Here is a 24,966-nt window from a genome sequence, read left to right on the forward strand (position 1 = left end):
TGAGAGGCCTACACTAGTAATAGAACATAAGGGTGCAGAGATTGCCTGCAATGCCCAGCGGTGACGGGTCCTCTTGAAGCCCATCACATAATATTAGAATAAAATGTATATATGTGTTTTTTTACAGCTGTTGTCTGACCCCCCAACCCCCCCTCCCCCCGATCTTCTCATTGCAGGAGAATTGGAAAGCGAGCGTCTCATTTGTGGTGGAGACCCAGCGGGAGGATGAAGTGCACACCCGGGCCCTATCGCAGGCCGTTTTGGCCCCTCAGCGCAAGCTCTTCAGTCTGGTGTCCTGGGAGAAGGTTCTGCAGCAGGTATGGAGCCTCATTGTCTATAGACAGCGGTGGGGGGGGGGATGTCGGGACCTTAGAAGACGCACGAGGGAATGTATTGCTGGTTGCACTGCGCTTTTCATTTGGTGGTATTTGATCACCTCTGCGGTTTTTATTTTTTGCGCTATAAACAAAAATAAAATTTAATATTTTTTTACTTTTTGCTATAATAAATATCCCCCAAAAATATATAAAAACAATTTATTTTCCTCAGTTTAGACCGATACGTATTCTTCTACATGTTTTTGGTAAAAAGAAATTGCAATAAGCGTTTATTGATTGGTTAGTTTACAAAATAGGGGATAGTTTTATGGCATTTTTATTAATATATATTTTTTTTACTAGTAATGGCGGCGATCAGCAATTTTTTTTTTAGCGACATTATGGCGGACACATCGGACACTTTTGACACATTTTTGGGACCATTGTCATTTTTACAGCGAACAGTGCTATAAAAATGCACTGATTACTGTGAAAATGACACAGTGAAGGGGTTAACCACTAGGGGGCGCTAAAGGGGTTAAGTGAGTGATTCTTACTGTAGGGGGGGGCGTGGCTGGGCATGTGATGTCACTGATCGTCGTTCCCTATGACAAGGAACAGACGATCAGTGACGGCCACACTAGGAAGCACAGGGAGAGGTTTGTTTACACTTCTTCTCTGTGACCCGATCGCCGGAACACCGGCGGCGATCGGGTCTGCGGTTCCTGCAGGGACGGTCACGGAGAAGAGGACCGGGTCGCAAAAGCACGCCGCCGGCGGCGCACTCGCTGTGATCTTGAAGGGGACGTACCTGTACGCCCTTGTGCCCAGCCGTGCCATTCTGCCGCACGTATTTAGTCATGCGGCGGTCCTCAATAGGTTGAGAGCTGTGGGCGGAAGTGAAGTTTTGACATCGCTTCCGCCCTTCTATGGTATGGGGACGGGTCCGTCTTCCCCTCACTTGTCTCTCTGCCAAGCAGGAGACAGGACCCGATAGCCTCCAACACTACCAACGGCTTCCAGGGGCCCTCTCCCTCCGCTGATAACAGTGATCTTGCGGCGGAGAGACCACCATTATTGGAAACCGGACCGCTGCCTGAAGAGATGGATACCGGGATTATGGCAGCAGCTACCAAGATATCCCTCTTCAAAGTCGGGATGTATATAGTCGTGCCACCCCCCCCTCCCCTCAGAAGTGGATAAAGAACCTGTGATTTTTTTTTATTTATTTCTAAATCATGTTTCTTTTATTTATTACTTTTAATCTGGCTGCCAATCCAATCTCTTTATTACTTTTATTTAATATGTTATAGATCTGTACAGAGCAAAACACAGCCAGCCGGTTCAACTTTCATTCCCCATTTTATGGACCACAGAAATGTTACCTTTTCACAAATGTAACTTTATTACTTAGAATAACAAAGTGATCTATCTATACATTGTTTTGTTTTTCTTTTTGTAAGAACTACGCTCTAGAATTAGGCAATGTTTCGCAAAAATTACTTTATTTTCATTATAATTTATAAACAAAAAGACATCAAAAATGCATTCCCCCCCCCCCCCTCCCTCTTTCTACCAATGTCAGTAAAAAAAAAAAAGTAACTTATTGTTAATAAAAAGTATCCATTTTATTCTATCATTTAACACTAAAATAGTGTTTTTCTTGATGCGTGGCAAATAATTAAAACGATTTTTTTTCCCCCTGTTCTGAGACACTCAAAAAACGATTAACCACTTAGAGCCGGTTCACACACCGGGGGCGGCACGACTTTGGGGGGGGGGGGGCGACTCGGCAAGGGCAACTTGCAAAATGATTTCTGTATTAAAGTCAATGCGAGTCGCCCCCAAAGTCGTACCGGAACCTTTTCCTAAGTCGGAGCGACTTGAGCCGCTCCTGTTAGAACGGTTCCATTGAACAGAGCGGAGAGCGACTTGTCAGGCGGCTGAGTCGCCCCTGTGGGAACCGGCTCTCAACAAACCATCTGACACATGTTTGCAAACATTTATAAACATTGATCAGACGGGAGAGAGAGATACAAAGTAACATTGTTTATAAACATTGATCAGACGGGAGATAGAGAGATACAAAGTAACATTGTTTATAAACATTGATCAGACGGGAGAGAGAGATACAAAGTAACATTGTTTATAAACATTGATCAGACGGGAGATAGAGAGATACAAAGTAACATTGTTTATAAACATTGATCAGACGGGAGATAGAGAGATACAAAGTAACATTGTTTATAAACATTGATCAGACGAGAGATAGAGAGATACAAAGTAACATTGTTTATAAACATTGATCAGACGGGAGAGAGAGAGATACAAAGTAACATTGTTTATAAACATTGATCAGACAGGAGATGGAGAGATACAAAGTAACATTGTTTATAAACATTGATCAGACGGGAGATAGAGAGATACAAAGTAACATTGTTTATAAACATTGATCAGACGGGAGATAGAGAGATACAAAGTAACATTGTTTATAAACATTGATCAGACGGGAGATAGAGAGATACAAAGTAACATTGTTTATAAACATTGATCAGACAGGAGATGGAGAGATACAAAGTAACATTGTTTATAAACATTGATCAGACGGGAGATAGAGAGATACAAAGTAACATTGTTTATAAACATTGATCAGACGAGAGATAGAGAGATACAAAGTAACATTGTTTATAAACATTGATCAGACGGGAGAGAGAGAGATACAAAGTAACATTGTTTATAAACATTGATCAGACGGGAGATAGAGAGATACAAAGTAACATTGTTTATAAACATTGATCAGACAGGAGATGGAGAGATACAAAGTAACATTGTTTATAAACATTGATCAGACGGGAGATAGAGAGATACAAAGTAACATTGTTTATAAACATTGATCAGACGAGAGATAGAGAGATACAAAGTAACATTGTTTATAAACATTGATCAGACGGGAGAGAGAGAGATACAAAGTAACATTGTTTATAAACATTGATCAGACAGGAGATGGAGAGATACAAAGTAACATTGTTTATAAACATTGATCAGACGGGAGATAGAGAGATACAAAGTAACATTGTTTATAAACATTGATCAGACGGGAGATAGAGAGATACAAAGTAACATTGTTTATAAACATTGATCAGACAGGAGATGGAGAGATACAAAGTAACATTGTTTATAAACATTGATCAGACGGGAGATAGAGAGATACAAAGTAACATTGTTTATAAACATTGATCAGACGGGAGATAGAGAGATACAAAGTAACATTGTTTATAAACATTGATCAGACAGGAGATGGAGAGATACAAAGTAACATTGTTTATAAACATTGATCAGACGGGAGATAGAGAGATACAAAGTAACATTGTTTATAAACATTGATCAGACGGGAGATAGAGAGATACAAAGTAACATTGTTTATAAACATTGATCAGACAGGAGATGGAGAGATACAAAGTAACATTGTTTATAAACATTGATCAGACGGGAGATGGAGAGATACAAAGTAACATTGTTTATAAACATTGATCAGACAGGAGATAGAGAGATACAAAGTAACATTGTTTATAAACATTGATCAGACGGGAGATAGAGAGATACAAAGTAACATTGTTTATAAACATTGATCAGACGAGGGATAGAGAGATACAAAGTAACATTGTTTATAAACATTGATCAGACAGGAGATAGAGAGATACAAAGTAACATTGTTTATAAACATTGATCAGACGGGAGATAGAGAGATACAAAGTAACATTGTTTATAAACATTGATCAGACGAGGGATAGAGAGATACAAAGTAACATTGTTTATAAACATTGCTCAGACGGGAGATAGAGAGATACAAAGTAACATTGTTTATAAACATTGATCAGACAGGAGATAGAGAGATACAAAGTAACATTGTTTATAAACATTGATCAGACAGGAGATAGAGAGATACAAAGTAACATTGTTTATAAATATTGATCAGACCAGAGATAGAGAGATACAAAGTAACATTGTTTATATACAACAAATTATTTCAGTTTCCATTGACTTTTATGGGGATACTCGTTTTGATATGCAAGTGCTTTGGATTACAAGCATTCTCCTGGAACAGATTGTGCTCGTAATCCAAGGTTCCACTGTAATCGGTTTCCACCTGATGCTGGATGCTGGGATGGTATTTAGGTCCTCCGCTACTAGTGTCTCTCGCTCCATTGTTTTTCTCTGCTCCCCGTACTCCGGGAGAAATGCACCGGATTTCTGAGATCAGCCAAGCTGTCCCTGAGTATTTGCAAGTCTCTCCGGCGCCCCCCAACCTCTGGCCACATGCGGTATTGCATGCCATAGAAGTCAATGCGGAACTAATTGTCTTTGTTTCCATTGACTTCTATGGGGAAACTCACTTTGATATGCGAGCGCTTTGGATTGCAAGCATTCTCCTCTAACGGATTATGCTCGTAATCCGAGGTTCCACTGTAATTGGTTTCCACCTGATGTTGGCTGCTGGGATGGTATTTAGGTCCTCCACTACTAGTGCCTCTCGCTCCAGTGTTTTGCTCTGCTCCTGCACTGCGGGAGAAATGCACCGGATTTCCGAGATCAGCCAAGCTGTCCCCAAGTATTTCCGAGGCTCTCCATCGCCCCCCCCCCACCTCTGGCCACATGCGGCATTGCATGCCATAGAAGTCAATGCGGAACAAATTATCTTTGTTTCCATTGGCTTCTATGGGGATACTCGTTTTGATATGCGCGCGCTTTGGATTGCAAGCAATCTCCTCTAACTGATTATGCTCGTAAGCCAAGGTTCCACTGTAATTGGTTTCCGTCTAATGTTGGCTGCTGGGACGGTATTTAGGTCCTCCACTACTAGTGCCTCTCGCTCCAGTGGTTTTGCTCTGCTCCCACACTGTGGGAGAAATTCACCGGCTTGGGTGAAATGTGCCCAAGTTTTACTAAACTGCAGCAGTAAAAAATAAGGTTCCCTGCCAGACAAGGAGTGCCCCGTGTGGCAGAGGGGCATAAATCTCAGGACTGGATGGGCAAAAATGCAAATCCTTTGGGCAGGTAAAGATGCTCCTATACAGTGGAACCTCAGGTTTAAGAGTAACTTGGTTTGAGAGCGTTTTGATTTGTGAGCAACTTTTTTTTTTAATTATTTCTGACTCGGTTTGCGAGTGTTGACTCGCAAGACAAGCAGAATTCAAGCTAATTATGCCTGCAGTACCTCATTTGGCCTGAGGTACGGGGGCGCAGGAGTCGGGAAAAGCCGAACATTGGTCTGCAGTACCTCATTTGGCCTGAGGTACGGAGGCGCAAGAAACGAGCCAAAGTGTCCTTGGGCCTTTTTGGCGCTCTCTGGCGCCCCCTTCCCACCTCTGGCCACATTCGGTATTGCATCCAATTGAAGTCAATGCGGAACAAAATTTTTTCGTTTCCATTGACTTCAATGGGAAAACTCGCTTTGATATGAGAGTACTTTGGATTACGAGCGTTCTCCTGGAACGGATTATACTCGTAATCTGAGGTTCCGCTGTATATGTATTTTATCTTTGTCTTTTGCTCTTATATGAAGAACTTTTCGACTGACCGTCCCTTTAACACCGTCTGTATTTATTTACTGTTTTTAGGTCCATGAGCTGGGCAATCCCAAGATCAAGAAATCCAAGGACGCCCCCCTGTATTACGAGGTAAGGGCTCGCGTTTCGGGGGGGCGCTTGTGCGATCACAGAGCAGATCTGCGCCTCGCAATGTTTGAGCGTAAATGTACAAACTCGTAAAACTCTGAGATTATTTTGTAGCGGCCCTCACAAACCTTCTATTAACAATTTCGCAGAGCCCCCCCCCCCCCGGGGGCCCGCACAACGCTCCATACCCAAATATTGTGTTTGCGTTTTTCACCCGGACATGCCCCATAAATTTTAATGCATCTCAGTTTTAAGCCAATATATAAAAATACGGCTTTTTCTCTGCGGTCAGGAAGAAGGGAGAGGGGGGGGGGGTGAGGGGAAGGGAGGGGTGCTGTAACAAACCCCCCCAGGACTCATTTAACACATACTCGATTGTTAAGTTTATTGGTTTAACTCCGCATTTCCCGGACCGATCTCCTGCACAAGCCCGGGGTTTACAGGTTATTTATGGGCTTGTGATTTGGAAAAAAAGAAAAGAAAAGCGGTGTGTGTGTGCGTTAGACTGTTCTCCATCAAAGGGGGTAATTGGCTCAGGCAAAGGTCTGCAGGATCCTGACTCTAATTACAGCAGCTACCAGGCCGGCATGGCGGAAGACTGGCGAGAGGGGCGAACGTTCCTTGTGCGCTTTTTGTTCTTTTTCATTAATGCTCCTCTTGCTTGTTTGGCCTTTTTTTTTTTTTTAAAGGTATAATTTGTTTGGCCTTTTTCTTATTTATTTCTTTTTTTTAAAGGTATAATTTGTTTGGCCTTTTTTTTTTTTTTTAAAAGGTATAATTTGTTTGCCTTTTTTTAAAAAAAAATGTATGATTTGTATGGCATATTTTTTTATTTTTTTTTTTTAGGTATGATTTGTTTGGCCTTTTTTTTATTTTTTTTTTATTTTTTAAAAGGTATAATTTGTTTGGCCTTTTTTTATTTTAATTTTTTTTTTAGGTATAATTTGTTTGGCTTTTTTTTTATTATTATTTTTTTTAAAAGGTATAATTTGCTTGGCTTTTTTTTTGCTCTTTTCTTGTTCCTTGTGCGCTTTTTGTTCTTTTTTACTAATGCTCCTCTTGCTTGTTTGGCCTTTTTTTTTTTTTTAAAGGTATAATTTGTATGGCATATTTTTTTTTTTTTTTTTTTAGGTATAATTTGTTTGGCCTTTTTCTTATTAATTTCTGTTTTTTTAAAGGTATAATTTGTTTGGCCTATTTCTTATTAATTTCTTTTTTTTGAAGGTATAATTTGTTTGGCCTATTTCTTATTAATTTCTTTTTTTTGAAGGTATAATTTGTTTGGCCTTTTTCTTATTAATTTCTTTTTTTTGAAGGTATAATTTGTTTGGCCTTTTTCTTATTAATTTCTTTTTTTTTAAGGTATAATTTGTTTGGCCTTTTTTTATTTTAATTTTTTTTTATGTATAATTTGTTTGGCTTTTTTTTTATTATTATTTTTTTTTATTTTTTTTAAAAGGTATAATTTGCTTTGCTTTTTTTTTTCTCTTTTCTCGTTCCTTGTGCGCTTTTTGTTCTTTTTCATTAATGCTCCTCTTGCTTGTTTGGCCTTTTTTTTTTATTTCTTTTTTTTTAAATGTATAATTTGGCTTCTTTTTTTTTATTTTTTTTAAAAGTATAATTTGTTTGCCTTTTTTTTTTAAATGTATGATTTGTATGGCATATTTTTTTTTTTTTTAGGTATGATTTGTTCGGCCTTTTTTTTATTATTTTTTTTTTTTTTAAAGGTATAATTTGTATGGCATATTTTTTTTTTTTTTCAGATATAATTTGTTTGGCCTTTTTTTATTAAAATTTATTTTTTTAGGTATAATTTGTTTGGCTTTTTTTTTTATTTAAATTTTTTTTTATTTTTTTTAAAAGGTATAATTTGCTTGGCTTTTTTTTTCTCTTTTTTTTAAGGTATAATTTGTTTGGCCTTTTTTTATTTTATTTTATTTTTTTGCTTTTTTTTGGAAATTCTAAAAATTCGGAATTCGGAAATTCAACTTTCCAAATTTCCCATTTTGTCTCTCTCTATCTTCTGCATGAACAATGTTTGCAAACAATGTTACTTTGTATCTCTCTATCTCCCGAACAATGTTTGTAAACGTGTGTCAGATGGTCCTTTTTTATAGCACTGGAGGAGGTTTGGCCCTTCTATTAATGTTGGGGGTAAGCTCATCATTGGTTGTTAGGATGCTGGCAGTCCTAGCAACCATTGACGTGGACAATGACGGGGGAAAGGAGGGAACCTATGCTGGAGACTGCGGGGGGAGGGGTTTGGGCGGGTTGAAGCAGAGACCATAGACCGCCTCTCCTGACCTTCAATCATTAGCTGGACTCACGCGATCCCTCAATCGAGTGACGTTGGCCCCGGAGCTATGCTGGCACCATTAGACGGAAGGTCGGGCTGCAACTCCTCAGGGAACCCCCAGCCACCTCTGGAGTACCTCGGGGGCGGGACGGGCCGCTCTGTGTTATTAGATGGCGGCACATTTTACACCGAGTCAGCATTATATACAGAACATCCCGCAAAGGGCGAGATGAAAGCTCCACGTTTTACGTATTTTATGTTTTATGGATCGGCGCTCCTACAGATCGGCAAGACGCAAACCCACTCAGAACCTTAAATATGAAAATTACATCGGACGGTAATCCCGCTCCTCGTCGTTTTTCACAGAATTCGCAAAAACGCTGCCATAAACTTGTTTTCAGCGTGTTTATAGTGATGCCAAAAATGTGAGTTTTATTAGAGGTTTTGTGGACCGTCGTGGGCTGTTTTTATGTTTTACTGCTTGTTTTTGTACTTTTTTATTTTTATCCTCCGTATAATGTGAGGCGCTTGATGGAGACGCATTAAATCGCTCAGGGAGATTTAAAGGGACAGGCACACCGTTCATAAATAGAATGAAAGTGACGTGACAGGAGCAACGCTAACAGATTTATTATTTGTTGATCTGTTATTCTACAGCTTCCTGTAATAGGGTGAAATCACACAGTAGCGTTGTCACCCTGTGGATAGGGTGGTCTTATTAGATGGACATTTAAAGGCACATTCCACCTTTTACAGCCTTATTCCAAAATGGATTAAATTCATTATTTTCCTTAAAAATTCGACAAACAATCCCCCATAATGACAACGTGAGAGAATTTTGTGTGAAATCTTTTGCAAATTTATTACAAATAAAAAAGGAAAAAAAATCCATGTACATAAGTATCACAGGCTCCTCCCACGTACATAAGTATCACAGGCTCCTCCCACGTACATAAGTATCACAGGCTCCTCCCACGTACATAAGTATCACAGGCTCCTCCCACGTACATAAGTATCACAGGCTCCTCCCACGTACATAAGTATCACAGGCTCCTCCCACGTACATAAGTATCGCAGGCTCCTCCCATGTACAGAAGTATCGCAGGCTCCTCCCATGTACATAAGTATCCCAGGCTCCTCCCATGTACATAAGTATCGCAGGCTCCTCCCATGTACATAAGTATCCCAGGCTCCTCCCACGTACAGAAGTATCCCAGGCTCCTCCCACGTACAGAAGTATCACAGGCTCCTCCCGCGTACAAAAGTATCACAGGCTCCTCCCACGTACAGAAGTATCGCAGGCTCCTCCCACGTACAGAAGTATCACAGGCTCCTCCCATGTACAGAAGTATCACAAGCTCCTCCCATGACACACAGAATTGAGCTCAGGTGCCTCCTGTTTCCAATGATCATCCTCGAGGACGGGTTCACACTGGTACGACACGACAGTCGTCTTACTTTGGATCCGACTTTGCCCTGCGACTTGAAGTCCGACATACGTCCGACTTCAATGGACAGGGATCGGACTTCGATCCCCGACGATACCAGGCACTGTGTCTGGTATAAATCTTGAGGGATAACTCGCCAACACGCCAAATAAAAAAAAATGGCATGGGTTCCCCCTCCAAGATCAGGCCCTTCGGTTGGTTTGGATTTTAAGGGGAACCCCCTACGCCGAAAAAAACGGCGTGGGGGCCCCTCCAAAATCCATACCACGCAGCCCGGCCGGTCAGGAAAGGGAGTGGGGAAGAGCAAGCGCCCCCCCCCCCCCTGAACCGTACCAGGCCGCATGCCCTCAACATGGGGGTTGGGTGCTTTGGGGCAGGGGGGCGCCCTGCGGCACCCCCGCCCCAAAGCACCTTGTCCCCATGTTGATGAGGACAAGGGCCTCTTCCCAACAACCCTGGCCTTTGGTTGTCGGAGTCTGCGGGGGGGGGCTTATCGGAATCTGGGAGCCCCCTTTAATAAGGGGGTCCCCAGATCCCGGCCCCCCACTTTATGTTAGTGAGTATGGAGTACATCGTACCCCTACCCATTCACCTGGAGAGAAAAAAGTGTCAAAAATAAAACACACTACAAGGGTTTTTAAAGTAGTTTATTAGGCAGCTTCGGGGGTCTCTTCTGACTTCTCTGCTCTCTCCGGCCTCTTCTCCGCACTCTCGGGTTCTTCTCCCGCTCTCCGGTGTCTTCTGCCGGGCTCCTCAGCTATCTTCTTCTCTTTTGCCCGCTCTTTTGCTAGCGGTGGCCCGGTCTTCTCCGTCTTCTTCCCTTTTCTCTTCTTCCGATGTGGACACGACGCTCTCTCCCGCTGTAATGCGTGGCGCACAACGACTTATATGGGCACGGGGCGGAGTCACCGGGTGACGTCACTGTCCCATCATGCCCTGGGCGGTGACGTCATAAGGGGCAGGGTCACCGGATGACATCACCAGGTGACTTCGTCCCGTGCCTATATAAGTTGTTGCACACCGGGCATTACAGCGGGAGAGAGCGTTGTGTTAACATCGGAAGAAGAGAAGAGGGAAGAAGACGCCGGAGAAGACCGGGCCACCGCTAGCAAAAGAGCAGAAGATATTGGAGGAGCCCAGCAGAAGACACCGGAGAGCATGTCAGGTAAGTGAGTGTATGTATGTCATGTAGGTAGGTCATTGTATCTAGGTCAGTGTAATGGTCAGTGTGTCAGGTAGGGGAGTTTAGTGGTCAGCATTGATGGGCACTGGTAAGCCAGGCAGCAACCAGCAAGTGCGCTTACCCCTCCGCCACACAACCCCACCGCCCAGCCCCCCTTTGTTGCCAGCTTTGGACTTCAGGCTGAAGCCCCTGGTCTTTTTGCCACCTAGCAACGCCCCTGCTCCAAAGTGAGTTATTTGATTGGAGTCATTTTTTGGGTTGTCGTCTGGCCCCGGGCCTCCAGGGGAAGACTTTATGGTGTATCGGTGGCTGTGGGAAGGAGTTTAGGACAAGGAATCCCCATCAGTCAGTGATGAACATTTATAATTATATTCGGGGGTCGTTGTCCACCATCTGTTGGGAATGGATTCTGGGGGGAAGTTGGCGCACAGGAAGCTGACCCTCTGAAGAGCACTTCCCGTGGTCGGTGGCTGGAGATGTCCTCTGTGGATGGAGTCCAGTTGGGAACACTCAGTACAACCCCCCCGATGTATGAAATGTTGGAGCGGCTCAGGATCTCTACCGCCCCTCCATGGCGCGTCTAATCCCGCTCATATGGAAGACGTTGCGGAATTTCTTTCAGGCCTCGCTAGAAGGCAGCAGCAGGCATATGTTCCCATCAGGGGGCCCGAAGACAGGGGGGCCCGAGGCTCTGGAAGATGGGAACTGTACACAGGCCAAAATTACACGTTTGATGGATGATATGATAATTATTACCATCAAGAACACACACAGAGCACAGAGCAATATCTGTCTGTCCTTATCTGTCTACATATCTGTCTATACCGAGAAGTAGTACTGTGCAGAGTCCATACATACAGAATAAGAAGCGATACCGAGAATTACACCCGACATACAGGACAGGAGAAGTAGTACTGTGCAGAGTCCATACATACATACAGAATAAGAAGAGATACCGAGAATTACACCCGACATACAGGACAAGAGAAGTGGTACTGTGCAGAGTCCATACATACAGAATAAGAAGAGATACTGAGAATTACACCCGACATACAGGACAGGAGAAGTAGTACTGTGCAGAGTCCATACATACATACAGAATAAGAAGAGATACCGAGAATTACACCCGACATACAGGACAAGAGAAGTAGTACTGTGCAGAGTCCATACATACAGAATAAGAAGAGATACCGAGAATTACACCCGACATACAGGACAAGAGAAGTGGTACTGTGCAGAGTCCATACATACAGAATAAGAAGAGATACCGAGAATTACACCCGACATACAGGACAGGAGAAGTGGTACTGTCCAGAGTCCATACATACAGAATAAGAACAGATACCGAGAATTACACCCGACATACAGGACAGGAGAAGTGGTACTGTCCAGAGTCCATACATACAGAATAAGAAGAGATACCGAGAATTACACCCGACATACAGGACAAGAGAAGTGGTACTGTGCAGAGTCCATACATACAGAATAAGAAGAGATACTGAGAATTACACCCGACATACAGGACAGGAGAAGTAGTACTGTGCAGAGTCCATACATACAGAATAAGAACAGATACCGAGAATTACACCCGACATACAGGACAAGAGAAGTAGTACTGTGCAGAGTCCATACATACAGAATAAGAAGAGATACCGAGAATTACACCCGACATACAGGACAGGAGAAGTGGTACTGTGCAGAGTCCATACAGAATAAGAACAGATACCGAGAATTACACCCGACATACAGGACAGGAGAAGTAGTACTGTGCAGAGTCCATATATACAGAATAAGAACAGATACCGAGAATTACACCCGACATACAGGACAGGAGAAGTAGTACTGTGCAGAGTCCATACATACAGAATAAGAGGAGATACCGAGAATTACACCCGACATACAGGACAAGAGAAGCAGTACTGAGCAGAGTCCATACATACAGAATAAGAAGAGATACCGAGAATTACACCCGACATACAGGACAAGAGAAGTAGTACTGTGCAGAGTCCATACATACAGAATAAGAAGAGATACCGAGAATTACACCCGACATACAGGACAAGAGAAGTGGTACTGTGCAGAGTCCATACATACAGAATAAGAAGAGATACCGAGAATTACACCCGACATACAGGACAGGAGAAGTGGTACTGTCCAGAGTCCATACATACAGAATAAGAACAGATACCGAGAATTACACCCGACATACAGGACAAGAGAAGTGGTACTGTGCAGAGTCCATACATACAGAATAAGAAGAGATACCGAGAATTACACCCGACATACAGGACAGGAGAAGTGGTACTGTGCAGAGTCCATACATACAGAATAAGAAGCGATACCGAGAATTACACCCGACATACAGGACAAGAGAAGTGGTACTGTGCAGAGTCCATACATACAGAATAAGAACAGATACTGAGAATTACACCCGACATACAGGACAGGAGAAGTGGTACTGTGCAGAGTCCATACATACAGAATAAGAAGAGATACCGAGAATTACACCCGACATACAGGACAGGAGAAGTAGTACTGTGCAGAGTCCATACATACAGAATAAGAACAGATACTGAGAATTACACCCGACATACAGGACAGGAGAAGTAGTACTGTGCAGAGTCCATACATACAGAATAAGAAGCGATACCGAGAATTACACCCGACATACAGGACAAGAGAAGTGGTACTGTGCAGAGTCCATACATACAGAATAAGAACAGATACTGAGAATTACAATATCATATAAAGGGGTGGCACAGTATAATTTAAGGTATTGGGGAAGCTCAGGTACAGTATATTATCAGACATAGGGGGAGGCACAGGTACGGTATATCAGGTATAGGGACGCACAGGTACGGTATATCAGGTATAGGGACGCACAGGTACGGTATATCAGGTATAGGGACGCACAGGTATGGTATATCAGGTGTAGGGGAAGCACAGGGATGGTATAATATATACTGGGGGGTAAGAGAAAAACGCAGCTATAGGAGGAGGTAGAAAGAAAGTATGTCGCAGGTATAGAAGAGGTACAGGTAGGGTAGAATCTCAGGTGTAGGTACAAGATACGTTTAGGTAAAGGAAGAGGTGCAGGTATGGGATAATCCAATGTTGGAGAAGGTGCAGGTATGGGTAATCTTGGGTATAGGTACAGAATAATCTCAGGTAAAGGAGGAGGTACAGGTATGGGATAATATCAGGTATAAGAGGAGGTACAGGTATGGGAGGATAATATCGGGTATAGGAGAAGGTGCAGGTATGGGATAATATCAGGTATAGGAGGATAATATCGGGTATAGGAGGAGGTACAGGTATGTGATAATCTCAGGTATAAGAGAAGGTGCAGGTATGGGATAATCTTAGGTATAGGAGGAGGTACAGGTATGTGATCATCTCAGGTATAGGAGGATGTACAGGTATGTGATAATCTCAGGTATAGGAGGAGGTACAGGTATAGGATAATCTCAGGTATAGGAGGGTGTATAGGTATGGGATAATCTCAGGTATAGGATAATATAGTGTATAGGAGAAGGTACAGGTATGGGATAATATCAGGTATAGGAGAAGGGTGTACAGATATGGGAGGATAATCTCAGTATAGGAGGAGGGTGTACAGATATGGGAGGATAATCTCATGTATGGGAGGATAATCTCAGGTATAGGAGGAGGGGGTACAGGTATGGGAGGATAATCTCAGTATAGGAGGAGGGTGTACAGATATGGGAGGATAATCTCATGTATGGGAGGATAATCTCAGGTATAGGAGGAGGGGGTACAGGTATGGGAGGATAATCTCAGGAATAGGGGGGGTACAGGTATGGGAGGATAATCTCAGGTATAGGGGGTGTACAGGTATAGGAGGATGATCTCAGGTATAGGAGGAGGGTGTACAGGTATGGGAGGATAATCTCAGGTATGGGAGGATAATCTCAGGTATAGGAGGAGGGTGTACAGGTATGGGAGGATAATCTCAGGTATAGGAGGAGGGTGTACAGGTATGGGAGGATAATCTCAGGTATAGGAGGAGGGTGTACAGGTATAGGAGGATAATCTCAGGTATAGGAGGAGGGGGTACAGGTATGGGAGGATAATCTCAGGTATAGGAGGAGGGGGTACAGGTATAGGAGGATAATCTCAGGAATAGGGGGGGTACAGGTATGGGAGGATAATCTCAGGTATAGGGGGTGTACAGGTATGGGAGAATAATCTCAGGTATAGGAGGATGATCTCGGGTATAGGAGGAGGGTGTACAGGTATGGGAGGATAATCTCAGGTATGGGAGGATAATCTCAGGTATAGGAGGAGGGTGTACAGGTATGGGAGGATAATCTCAGGTATGGGAGGATAATCTCAGGTATAGGAGGAGGGGGTACAGGTATGGGAGGATAATCTCAGGTATGGGAGGATAATCTCAGGTATGGGAGGATAATCTCAGGTATAGGAGGAGGGTGTACAGGTATGGGAGGATAATCTCAGGTATGGGAGGATAATCTCAGGTATAGGAGGAGGGGGTACAGGTATGGGAGGATAATCTCCAGTATGGGAGGATAATCTCAGGTATAGGAGGAGGTACAGGTATGGGAGGATAATCTCAGGTATGGGAGGATAATCTCAGGTATGGGAGGATAATCTCAGGTATGGGAGGATAATCTCAGGTATGGGAGGATAATCTCAGGTATGGGAGGATAATCTCATGTATGGGAGGATAATCTCAGGTATAGGATAGTATCAGGTTTGGGAAAATGTCAGTTATTGGCTCGTCTGTGACCTGCTCTTTGGAGTGACAGTTTCCCCCATTATAGTCTACAAAGAATAGTTTTTTTGGTGGAGCCGGCGGGATGAAAACGCTTTGTAGAGACAAATTGTCCTTCTGCTTGTTGATCAGAAAGCGGAAAATTGAAAACACATTTGTGAGCAAATTGTTTCTTGTTTGTGAAGTTTCTGCCGTCTCCCCCCCCCCCCCTCCTCCATGTGCAGTGCCTGGGATCAGGGGAAGGGGAATTATGGGATTAGCTGGAATTGTAGTGACGGTGGATTGATGGCACTAAACCGCGCTCCACCCGAGGCTGCCAATTTTGCCGCACTTTACATAACGAAAACAGAAAACATGAATGTGTAACTCCACCGTCCAATCATAAACACCGTCACAGTTATGGCCTCGGCTTCACCTGGGGTCCTTCTCAGCACGCCGAAATTGGGCCCCCAAGTTTTCAACTTCGCCACAGCACTGATCGCAGGGACCCCAAATATCCCTCCTTCCTTATGACGGATGAATGAAAGGCTCGCCTCTTCCATTCAAAGATCGTGTTTCGTTCATAGAAGAGATAGTACATCTTCTGTGAATGGGGGAGCGGGTGGAAAGGGCAAGCATTGTCACAGGTTCCTTGGCTCCGCCCCTACCACACTGTAAGATTACGGCATTGTTGGCGAGGGGTGGTGGGGGGTATAGGAGGATTTCACCTAATGCAGGGGGCCAGAAGTACAAGGGACACATCCTATTGATTGTAAGAAATGTCCCTCGCTATGCTTCAGTTTGTGAATGAACAGGAAGCCTCTGTACAGAGATCTTCCTGTTCCATTCATTCTGTGCTGCTGAAGCTGCATAGATGGGGATTGAGGATTGTGTCCTCAATCTTATTTCTCAGTCTGAAAAGGGAGACGTCTGTTTAGACTCCTGATATTTCACCAAAGCTCCCCAACAGGGCTGATAAAAAAAAAATCTAAAAAATATACCGTATTTATCGGCATATATATATATGACTAAGCATTAGTTGTTAATGCGAAACGCGTCAGCTGTCTATCCCACTGTATGCTGTTGTGTGCTGTGCATTTTTTCCTTTTTACAATAAAGAGCACGTCTTTTTGTCAACAAGACTTTTTGGAGTGTGGCTGTCCATCCATTCTCCCACCTGCTTAATTCTATGCATTGCCAGCACCCGTGTGATTCCTGAGTGGACATTGATTACCTGCCTGTGCTCACCTGGAGCGGCGGTCTCCCTACCTATTTATCGGCGTATACCGCGCACTTTTTTGCCCTGAAAAAATCGTGGGTGCGCGGTATATGCCGATACCCGCTTTCCCGCACCGAGTTTTGAATACTGCGCCGACATATACCGAGCGCAGTACACTCGGGTATAGTCGGGCAGTCTCGGCTCCTTCCGCCCTCACGTCCTGGACGTACAGGACGTCAGCGCGGGTAGCCGAGCATTGCTGACAATACACGAGTGTACTGCGCTCTGTATATGTCGGCGCAGTATTCAAACTCGGCGCGGGAAACGAGCGGGGAAGACGCAAGGACGCCGCAGAAGGACGCCGGACCCGCCGAAGAGGACACCGGACCCGCCGCAGAAGGACACCCGAAGCCGCAGAAGGACACCCGAAGCCGCAGAAGGACGCCGGACCCGCCGAAGAGGACACCCGAAGCCGCAGACGAACACCGGACTCGATGAGGCCGCCGATGGACGCCGCGCAAGACACCAAAACTGTAAGTACAAAAAAAACTTTTTTTCCACGGGATTCGGGTCAACTTTAGGGGTGCGTGGTATATGCGGGAGCGCGTTATACCGCGATAAATACGGTAATAACATACAATTGTAAAAGATAATTCAAATACAAAATTATTAAAAATAAAATTGTAAAAGCTAATCAAAAATAAAAATGTAAAAAAGAATTAAAAAAATAAAATTTGTAAAAAAATCATTTAAAATAATTAAAAATAAAATAATAAATTCTGCAAAATTTGGGCTGGCTGGATAGAGGCGCAGGGCATTACTGTTTAGGTGTTGATATCTCACAGTATATAATATCTATTGTACCTTGTGTATGGTACCCTACCTTCCCGCACTACTCCTTTCCCACTGTCTTCCCCCCCTCCCCCCTCTATATCCTCCATCTTTTTCTCCCCCATCTTCATTTGCCCCTTGCTTACCATTAGGGATGAGCCGAACACCCCCCGGTTTGATTTGCATCCAGATCATGTGTACGGACCGAAAGTTTGCGCAAACTTTTGAACACCGTTAAAGTCTATGGGACTCGAACGTGAGAAATCAAGTGTGAATTTTAAAGGCTAATATAATATAGGTTATTGTCCTAAAAAGGGTCTGGGGACCCGGGTCCTGCCCCAGGGGACTTTTTGGGGACCCGGGTCCTGCCCCAGAGTACAGTTTAAAAACTGCAGGTTTTTTGGGAGCAGTGAATTTAATAGTGCTTAAAGTGAAAAAAATTAAAGTGAAGTATTCCTTTAAATATCGTACCTAGGGGGTGTCTATAGTATGCCTGTGAGGTGGCACGTGTTTCCCGTGTTTAGAACTGTCCCTGCACAAAATGACAATTCTAAAGGAGTAAAAGTCATTTTAAAACTGATTAAAGCTTTAATGTAATGTTGTGTTCTGGGAATATGGATGAAAATCATTGCGAAAAACGACATGGGTTTCCCCCCACCCCCCTTGTCATTACCAGGCCCTTTGGGTTTTGTATGGATATTAAGGGGAACCCTGCACCCAACTTAAAAAAAGGAAAGACGTGTGGCCCCCGGGTCCTGATCAATGTCCATCTGCACCCTGATCAATTTCCATCTGCACCCTGATCAATGTCCATCTGCACCCTGATCAATGTCCATCTGCACCCTGATCAATGTCCATCTGCACCCTGATCAATGTCCATCTGCAGCCTGATCAATGTCCATCTGCACCCTGATCAATGTCCATCTGCACCCTGATCAATGTCCATCTGCACCCTGATCAATGTCCATCTGCACCCTGATCAATGTCCATCTGCACCCTGATCAATGTCCATCTGCAGCCTGATCAATGTCCATCTGCAGCCTGATCAATGTCCATCTGCACCCTGATCAATGTCCATCTGCACCCTGATCAATGTCCATCTGCACCCTGATCAATGTCCATCTGCACCCTGATCAATGTCCATCTGCACCCTGATCAATGTCCATCTGCACCCTGATCAATGTCCATCTGCAGCCTGATCAATGTCCATCTGCACCCTGATCAATGTCCATCTGCACCCTGATCAATGTCCATCTGCACCCTGATCAATGTCCATCTGCACCCTGATCAATGTCCATCTGCACCCTGATCAATGTCCATCTGCAGCCTGATCAATGTCCATCTGCAGCCTGATCAATGTCCATCTGCAGCCTGATCAATGTCCATCTGCACCCTGATCAATGTCCATCTGCACCCTGATCAATGTCCATCTGCACCCTGATCAATGTCCATCTGCACCCTGATCAATGTCCATCTGCACCCTGATCAATGTCCATCTGCACCCTGATTATTGCCGTTTTATTTTAGTCTCATTTGCAGTCTCACCATCTATTATCAAATCAACCTGAACATTGGAAAATCACAGGGCTGTCATTTCCTGTTTACTCGACTCTCACACACACACAGTCCCGCCTCCGCCATCGGCATTGGACCAGCACCAGTAATAGACAGAACACTGGTCCAATGCCGTGGCGGAGGCGGGACTGTGTGTGTGACGTGACAGCCGAGTGGAGAGGAGATGGCGGCGCAAACAAACAAAAAAAAAATAATAATTGCAGCCTCACTGTGCCCATCAAACGCAGCTACTGTGCCCATCAATTGCAACCACTGTGCCCATCAAAGGCAGCCACTGTGCCCATCAATTGTCACCACTGTGCCATCATTTATTGCCACTGTGCCCATCAATTGTCACCACTGTGCCATGCCATCAATTGTCACCACTGTGCCATCAATTGTCACCACTGTGCCCAGCAATTTCCGCCACTGTGCCCAGCAATTGTCGCCACTGTTCCCTGTAAAATGCTGCCACTGTTCCCTGTAAAATGCTGCCACTGTTCCCTGTAAAATGCTGCCACTGTTCCCTGTAAAATGCCCCCCCCCCCCCCCGCTGCCACTTTTCTGGGGTCAGCCATCCTGCTTCTACCATCCCTTGATGTCTTCTCCCGCCCTTGATGACGCTTCAGCCAATCAGGTTATCGGTAACCAAAAAATAAAATTGTAAAAATTAATAAAAAGTAAAATTGTAAAAATGTATAAAAAATAAAATTGTAAAAATTAATAAAAAGTAAAATTGTAAAAATGTATAAAAAATAAAATTGTAAAAAAATTTAAAAATTAAATTGTAAACATGTACAAAAATTCAAATTGTAAAAAATAATACAATAATAAAAAAAAAAAAAACTACTGGCACCAACCTCTGCCATGATAACACTGTCCTCTGCCTGTTCTATACCGCTCACTTCCTGTTGTGTGCACAGGGCAGGAAGTGGATGGAAATCTCTCCAATGGGACACATAGTAAAAAAAAAATCGGAAGTTTTAACCATTCTGCACTTTCTCTCTCCAAAAATAAAAGAGAAAGTTTTGGCTTTAGATTCACTTACACTTTTTTTTATATATATATATATATTTATATCTACTACTTCCCATATTAACATATGTCCCCCTGGATTCATAATGTGTTCCGTTGGCTTCGGTTTTCCACCATTAGCATAACATTCCAGAACAAGCCTCCGTTACCCATATGGCCGCCGTCCCGCCAGCTGTGCGCTTGGACACGTCTGAAGTCACCTGGAAGCGTCGAAAACAAGCGTGATTGCACTTTGGCAACCGCTCTAATAAATAAATGGCGAATTATACTGCCGACCCCTGGCAGCTGCAGACCTTCGGACGCACTGCGCAGTCTCCGTCTCTCCATCGTCTCCGGCAACAAAAAAAAATTGACACCACATGCGGTCTGGGCCTAATTGCTACAAGGAAAGGGAAGATCGGGCTGGAGAGCGAGCGAGGGTGGAGAGGGGTGGGGGCCGCTGTCAGAATATTCACATCACCTCATTTTTCCTCCGTTTATAAATAAACCCAAAACTCGGTCCAGGAATATAAAACATCAACAAAGGTCGGCGGGTCTTTAGGATGAGATTAGAGCCGTTTTCTGGGCTTCTTAGCGCCCCCCCCTTGGAGGAGAGACCCCCCCCCCCCTTCCCAGCGCCCGTGGCTAACGCAGCCATGAGCGCGTTTTATGGGCCATTTTTTTTTTTTATTATTTTATTCATTTCACAGTAAATAAAGTGGATACAGGACTCGGAGGAGAAGGAGCCAGATGTTAGCAAGTTGTATGAAATTTGGTGGAAACAAGCTGTAAAAAGTGAAATATTCGGAGGGGCCGCTCCTCCATGCCACACATCTGGAGAGGCAGCTGTCGTCACCCGCAGGAAACTCAATACCCTGATTTCACCCCAATTAGGCCGCAGAGTTGGAGCGCAGACCCCGACCAGGCTGCTCTGCCTTTTGGAAAAGCCTAATTGGCCCCCTTTATGGCGGAGGATGGGCCCCCCCACCCCACTTCTGGCCTGGGCCACCATATTGCTGGCGAGACTCCATCCTCGGACCCCATTACTGCCCCGCATCCCAAAAAAAAAAGGGGGGGTGCTATAGCTAACAGAGTTCAGGTACCATAACTGTGATAGACTCAGCCGGGACAGAGGCTTATGGAAGGGACTGAATGCTAGCCTCTTGCCAACGGATTATGGGCCCTGGTTTGGTAACCTTTGTTTCAGCCTTCCATGTCCTGCTTATGCATTGGCGGCTGGTGCTCAAATCTTTTTGGGGGGGCGCAAACAAACTGAAAAAAATACCCATACATTTTTAGCTACTGTGCCCATCAAATGCAGCTACTGTGCCCATCAATTGCTGCCACTGTGCCATCTAACACAGCCACTGTGTCCATCAATTGCCGCCACTGTGCCCATCAATTGACGCTACTGTGCCCATCAATTGCTGCCAGTGTGCTCATCAATTGCCGCTACTGTGCCCATCAATTGCTGCCAGTGTGCCCATCAATTGCCACCACTGTGCCATCTAACACGGCCACTGTGCCCATCAATTGCGGCCAGTGTGCCCATCAATTGCCGCCAGTGTGCCCATCAATTGCCGCCAGTGTGCCCATCAATTGCCGCCAGTGTGCCCATCAATTGCAGCCACTGTGCCCATCAATTGGCACCAGTGTTCCCATCAATTGATGCTACTATGCCCATCAATTGCTGCCAGTGTGCCCATCAAACGCAGCTACTGTGCCCATCAATTGCTGATACTGTGCCCATCAATTGCTGATACTGTGCCCATCAATTGCCACTACTGTTCCCATCAATTGCCGACACTGTGCCCATCAATTGCCACTACTGTGCCCATCAATTGCCACTACTGTTCCCATCAATTGCCGACACTGTGCCCATCAATTGACACTACTGTGCCCATCAATTGCTGCCAGTGTGCCCATCAATTGCTGCCAGTATGCCCATAAATTTCTGACACTGTGCCCATCAATTGCTGCCAGTGTGTCCATCAATTGCTGCCAGTGTGCCCATCAATTGCTGCTACTGTGCCCATCAATTGCCGCTACTGTGCCCATCAATTGCCGCTACTGTGCCCATCAATTGCCGCTACTGTGCCCATCAAATACTGACAGTGTGCATCCCCGCCCGCCAGGCACTTACTTGTCTTGCTAGGGCAGTGGGCCATGACGGCAGTGTCCTCCACGCTCCTTGATGTCTTCTCCTGTCCTCTCTTCCCATCCTCTGCTATGATTGGACGCCTTATAGGCGTCCAATCACAGCGCCTGTCGTTTCAGCCTATCAGGTGACCGGTAACAGACCAGAGAACCAGATTGGCTGAGAGGCGGTTCAGTGTTAGGAAAGCGAATATTCATTCTCTTTACTAACACAACGCTGAGGGAACTGCGAGCGCCCAGCATGGCGCCCGCTGTTCACCTTTTTGGACGCCTATCAGAGCCTATGGCTCTAATTAGGTGCTTCCAAAAAATACCCCGCCGCTGTAATTCTGGTGCCGGGCACAGAAAGGGGGCGGGTACCTGAATAGCAGTAACATGGTGTCAGGGCTCACCTGTAACGTGGTGTCAGGACTCACCTGTAACGTGGTGTCAGGGCTCCATCTAGTGGCCATAACGTGTAACGTGGTGTCGGGGCTCACCTGTAACGTGGTGTCGGGGCTCACCTGTAACGTGGTGTCGGGGCTCACCTGTAACGTGGTGTCGGGGTTCACCTGTAACGTGGTGTCGGGGTTCACCTGTAACGTGGTGTCGGGGTTCACCTGTAACGTGGTGTCGGGGCTCACCTGTAACGTGGTGTCGGGGCTCACCTGTAACGTGGTGTCAGGATTCACCTGTAACGTGGTGTCAGGATTCACCTGTAACGTGGTGTCAGGACTCTCCTGTAACGTGGTGTCGGGATTCACCTGTAACGTGGTGTCGGGACTCACCTGTAACGTGGTGTCGGGGCTCACCTGTAACGTGGTGTCGGGGCTCACCTGTAACGTGGTGTCGGGGTTCACCTGTAACGTGGTGTCGGGGTTCACCTGTAACGTGGTGTCGGGGCTCACCTGTAACGTGGTGTCGGGGCTCACCTGTAACGTGGTGTCGGGGCTCACCTGTAACGTGGTGTCAGGGCTCCATCTAGTGGCCATAACGTGTAACGTGGTGTCGGGGTTCACCTGTAACGTGGTGTCGGGGTTCACCTGTAACGTGGTGTCGGGGTTCACCTGTAACGTGGTGTCGGGGTTCACCTGTAACGTGGTGTCGGGGGTTCACCTGTAACGTGGTGTCGGGGCTCACCTGTAACGTGGTGTCGGGGCTCACCTGTAACGTGGTGTCAGGGCTCCATCTAGTGGCCATAACGTGTAACGTGGTGTCGGGGTTCACCTGTAACGTGGTGTCGGGGCTCACCTGTAACGTGGTGTCGAGGTTCACCTGTGACGTGGTGTCGGGGCTCACCTGTGACGTGGTGTCGGGGCTCACCTGTGACGTGGTGTCGGGGCTCACCTGTGACGTGGTGTCGGGGCTCACCTGTAACGTGGTGTCGGGGCTCACCTGTAACGTGGTGTCGGGGCTCACCTGTAACGTGGTGTCGGGGCTCACCTGTAACGTGGTGTCGGGGCTCACCTGTAACGTGGTGTCGGGGCTCACCTGTAACGTGGTGTCGGGGCTCACCTGTAACGTGGTGTCGGGGCTCACCTGTAACGTGGTGTCGGGGCTCTCCTGTAACGTGGTGTCGGGGCTCACCTGTAACGTGGTGTCGGGGCTCACCTGTAACGTGGTGTCGGGGCTCACCTGTAACGTGGTGTCGGGGCTCACCTGTAACGTGATGTCAGGACTCACCTGTAACGTGGTGTCAGGACTCACCTGTAACGTGGTGTCGGGGCTCACCTGTAACGTGGTGTCGGGGCTCACCTGTAACGTGGTGTCGGGACTCACCTGTAACGTGGTGTCGGGACTCACCTGTAACGTGGTGTCTGGGCTCACCTGTAACGTGGTGTCGGGGCTCACCTGTAACGTGGTGTCGGGACTCACCTGTAACGTGGTGTCGGGACTCACCTGTAACGTGGTGTCTGGGCTCACCTGTAACGTGGTGTCGGGGCTCACCTGTAACGTGGTGTCGGGGCTCACCTGTAACGTGGTGTCGGGGCTCTCCTGTAACGTGGTGTCAGGGCTCACCTGTAACGTGGTGTCAGGGCTCACCTGTAACGTGGTGTCAGGACTCACCTGTAACGTGGTGTCAGGGCTCACCTGTAACGTGGTGTCAGGGCTCACCTGTAACGTGGTGTCGGGACTCACCTGTAACGTGGTGTCGGGACTCACCTGTAACGTGGTGTCGGGGCTCACCTGTAACGTGGTGTCGGGGCTCACCTGTAACGTGGTGTCGGGACTCACCTGTAACGTGGTGTCGGGACTCACCTGTAACGTGGTGTCGGGCTCACCTGTAACGTGGTGTCTGGGCTCACCTGTAACGTGGTGTCGGGGCTCACCTGTAACGTGGTGTCGGGGCTCACCTGTAACGTGGTGTCGGGGCTCTCCTGTAACGTGGTGTCGGGGCTCACCTGTAACGTGGTGTCAGGGCTCACCTGTAACGTGGTGTCAGGGCTCACCTGTAACGTGGTGTCAGGACTCACCTGTAACGTGGTGTCAGGATTCACCTGTAACGTGGATTTAGGAAAAACTTGCATTGTGGCCACTTGTCACGGAAGCATGAATCA

At 45.7% G+C, this 24,966-nt stretch overlaps 1 protein-coding gene across 1 annotated transcript in view; it reads left to right on the forward strand.

Annotated features, from left to right (window-relative positions):
* SPAG17 (sperm associated antigen 17) overlaps nucleotides 1-24,966 on the forward strand; it is a 229,726-nt gene that overhangs the window by 12,263 nt on the left and 192,497 nt on the right. The window contains exons 2-3 of the mRNA XM_040339490.1: nucleotides 177-317; nucleotides 5,936-5,995. Of these exons, the coding sequence (XP_040195424.1) occupies nucleotides 177-317; nucleotides 5,936-5,995 (201 nt within the window). The remainder of the gene's footprint in view (nucleotides 1-176; nucleotides 318-5,935; nucleotides 5,996-24,966) is intronic.

The sequence above is a fragment of the Rana temporaria genome, chromosome 2, assembly GCF_905171775.1.
Source record: "Rana temporaria chromosome 2, aRanTem1.1, whole genome shotgun sequence".
Taxonomy (NCBI): domain Eukaryota; kingdom Metazoa; phylum Chordata; class Amphibia; order Anura; family Ranidae; genus Rana; species Rana temporaria.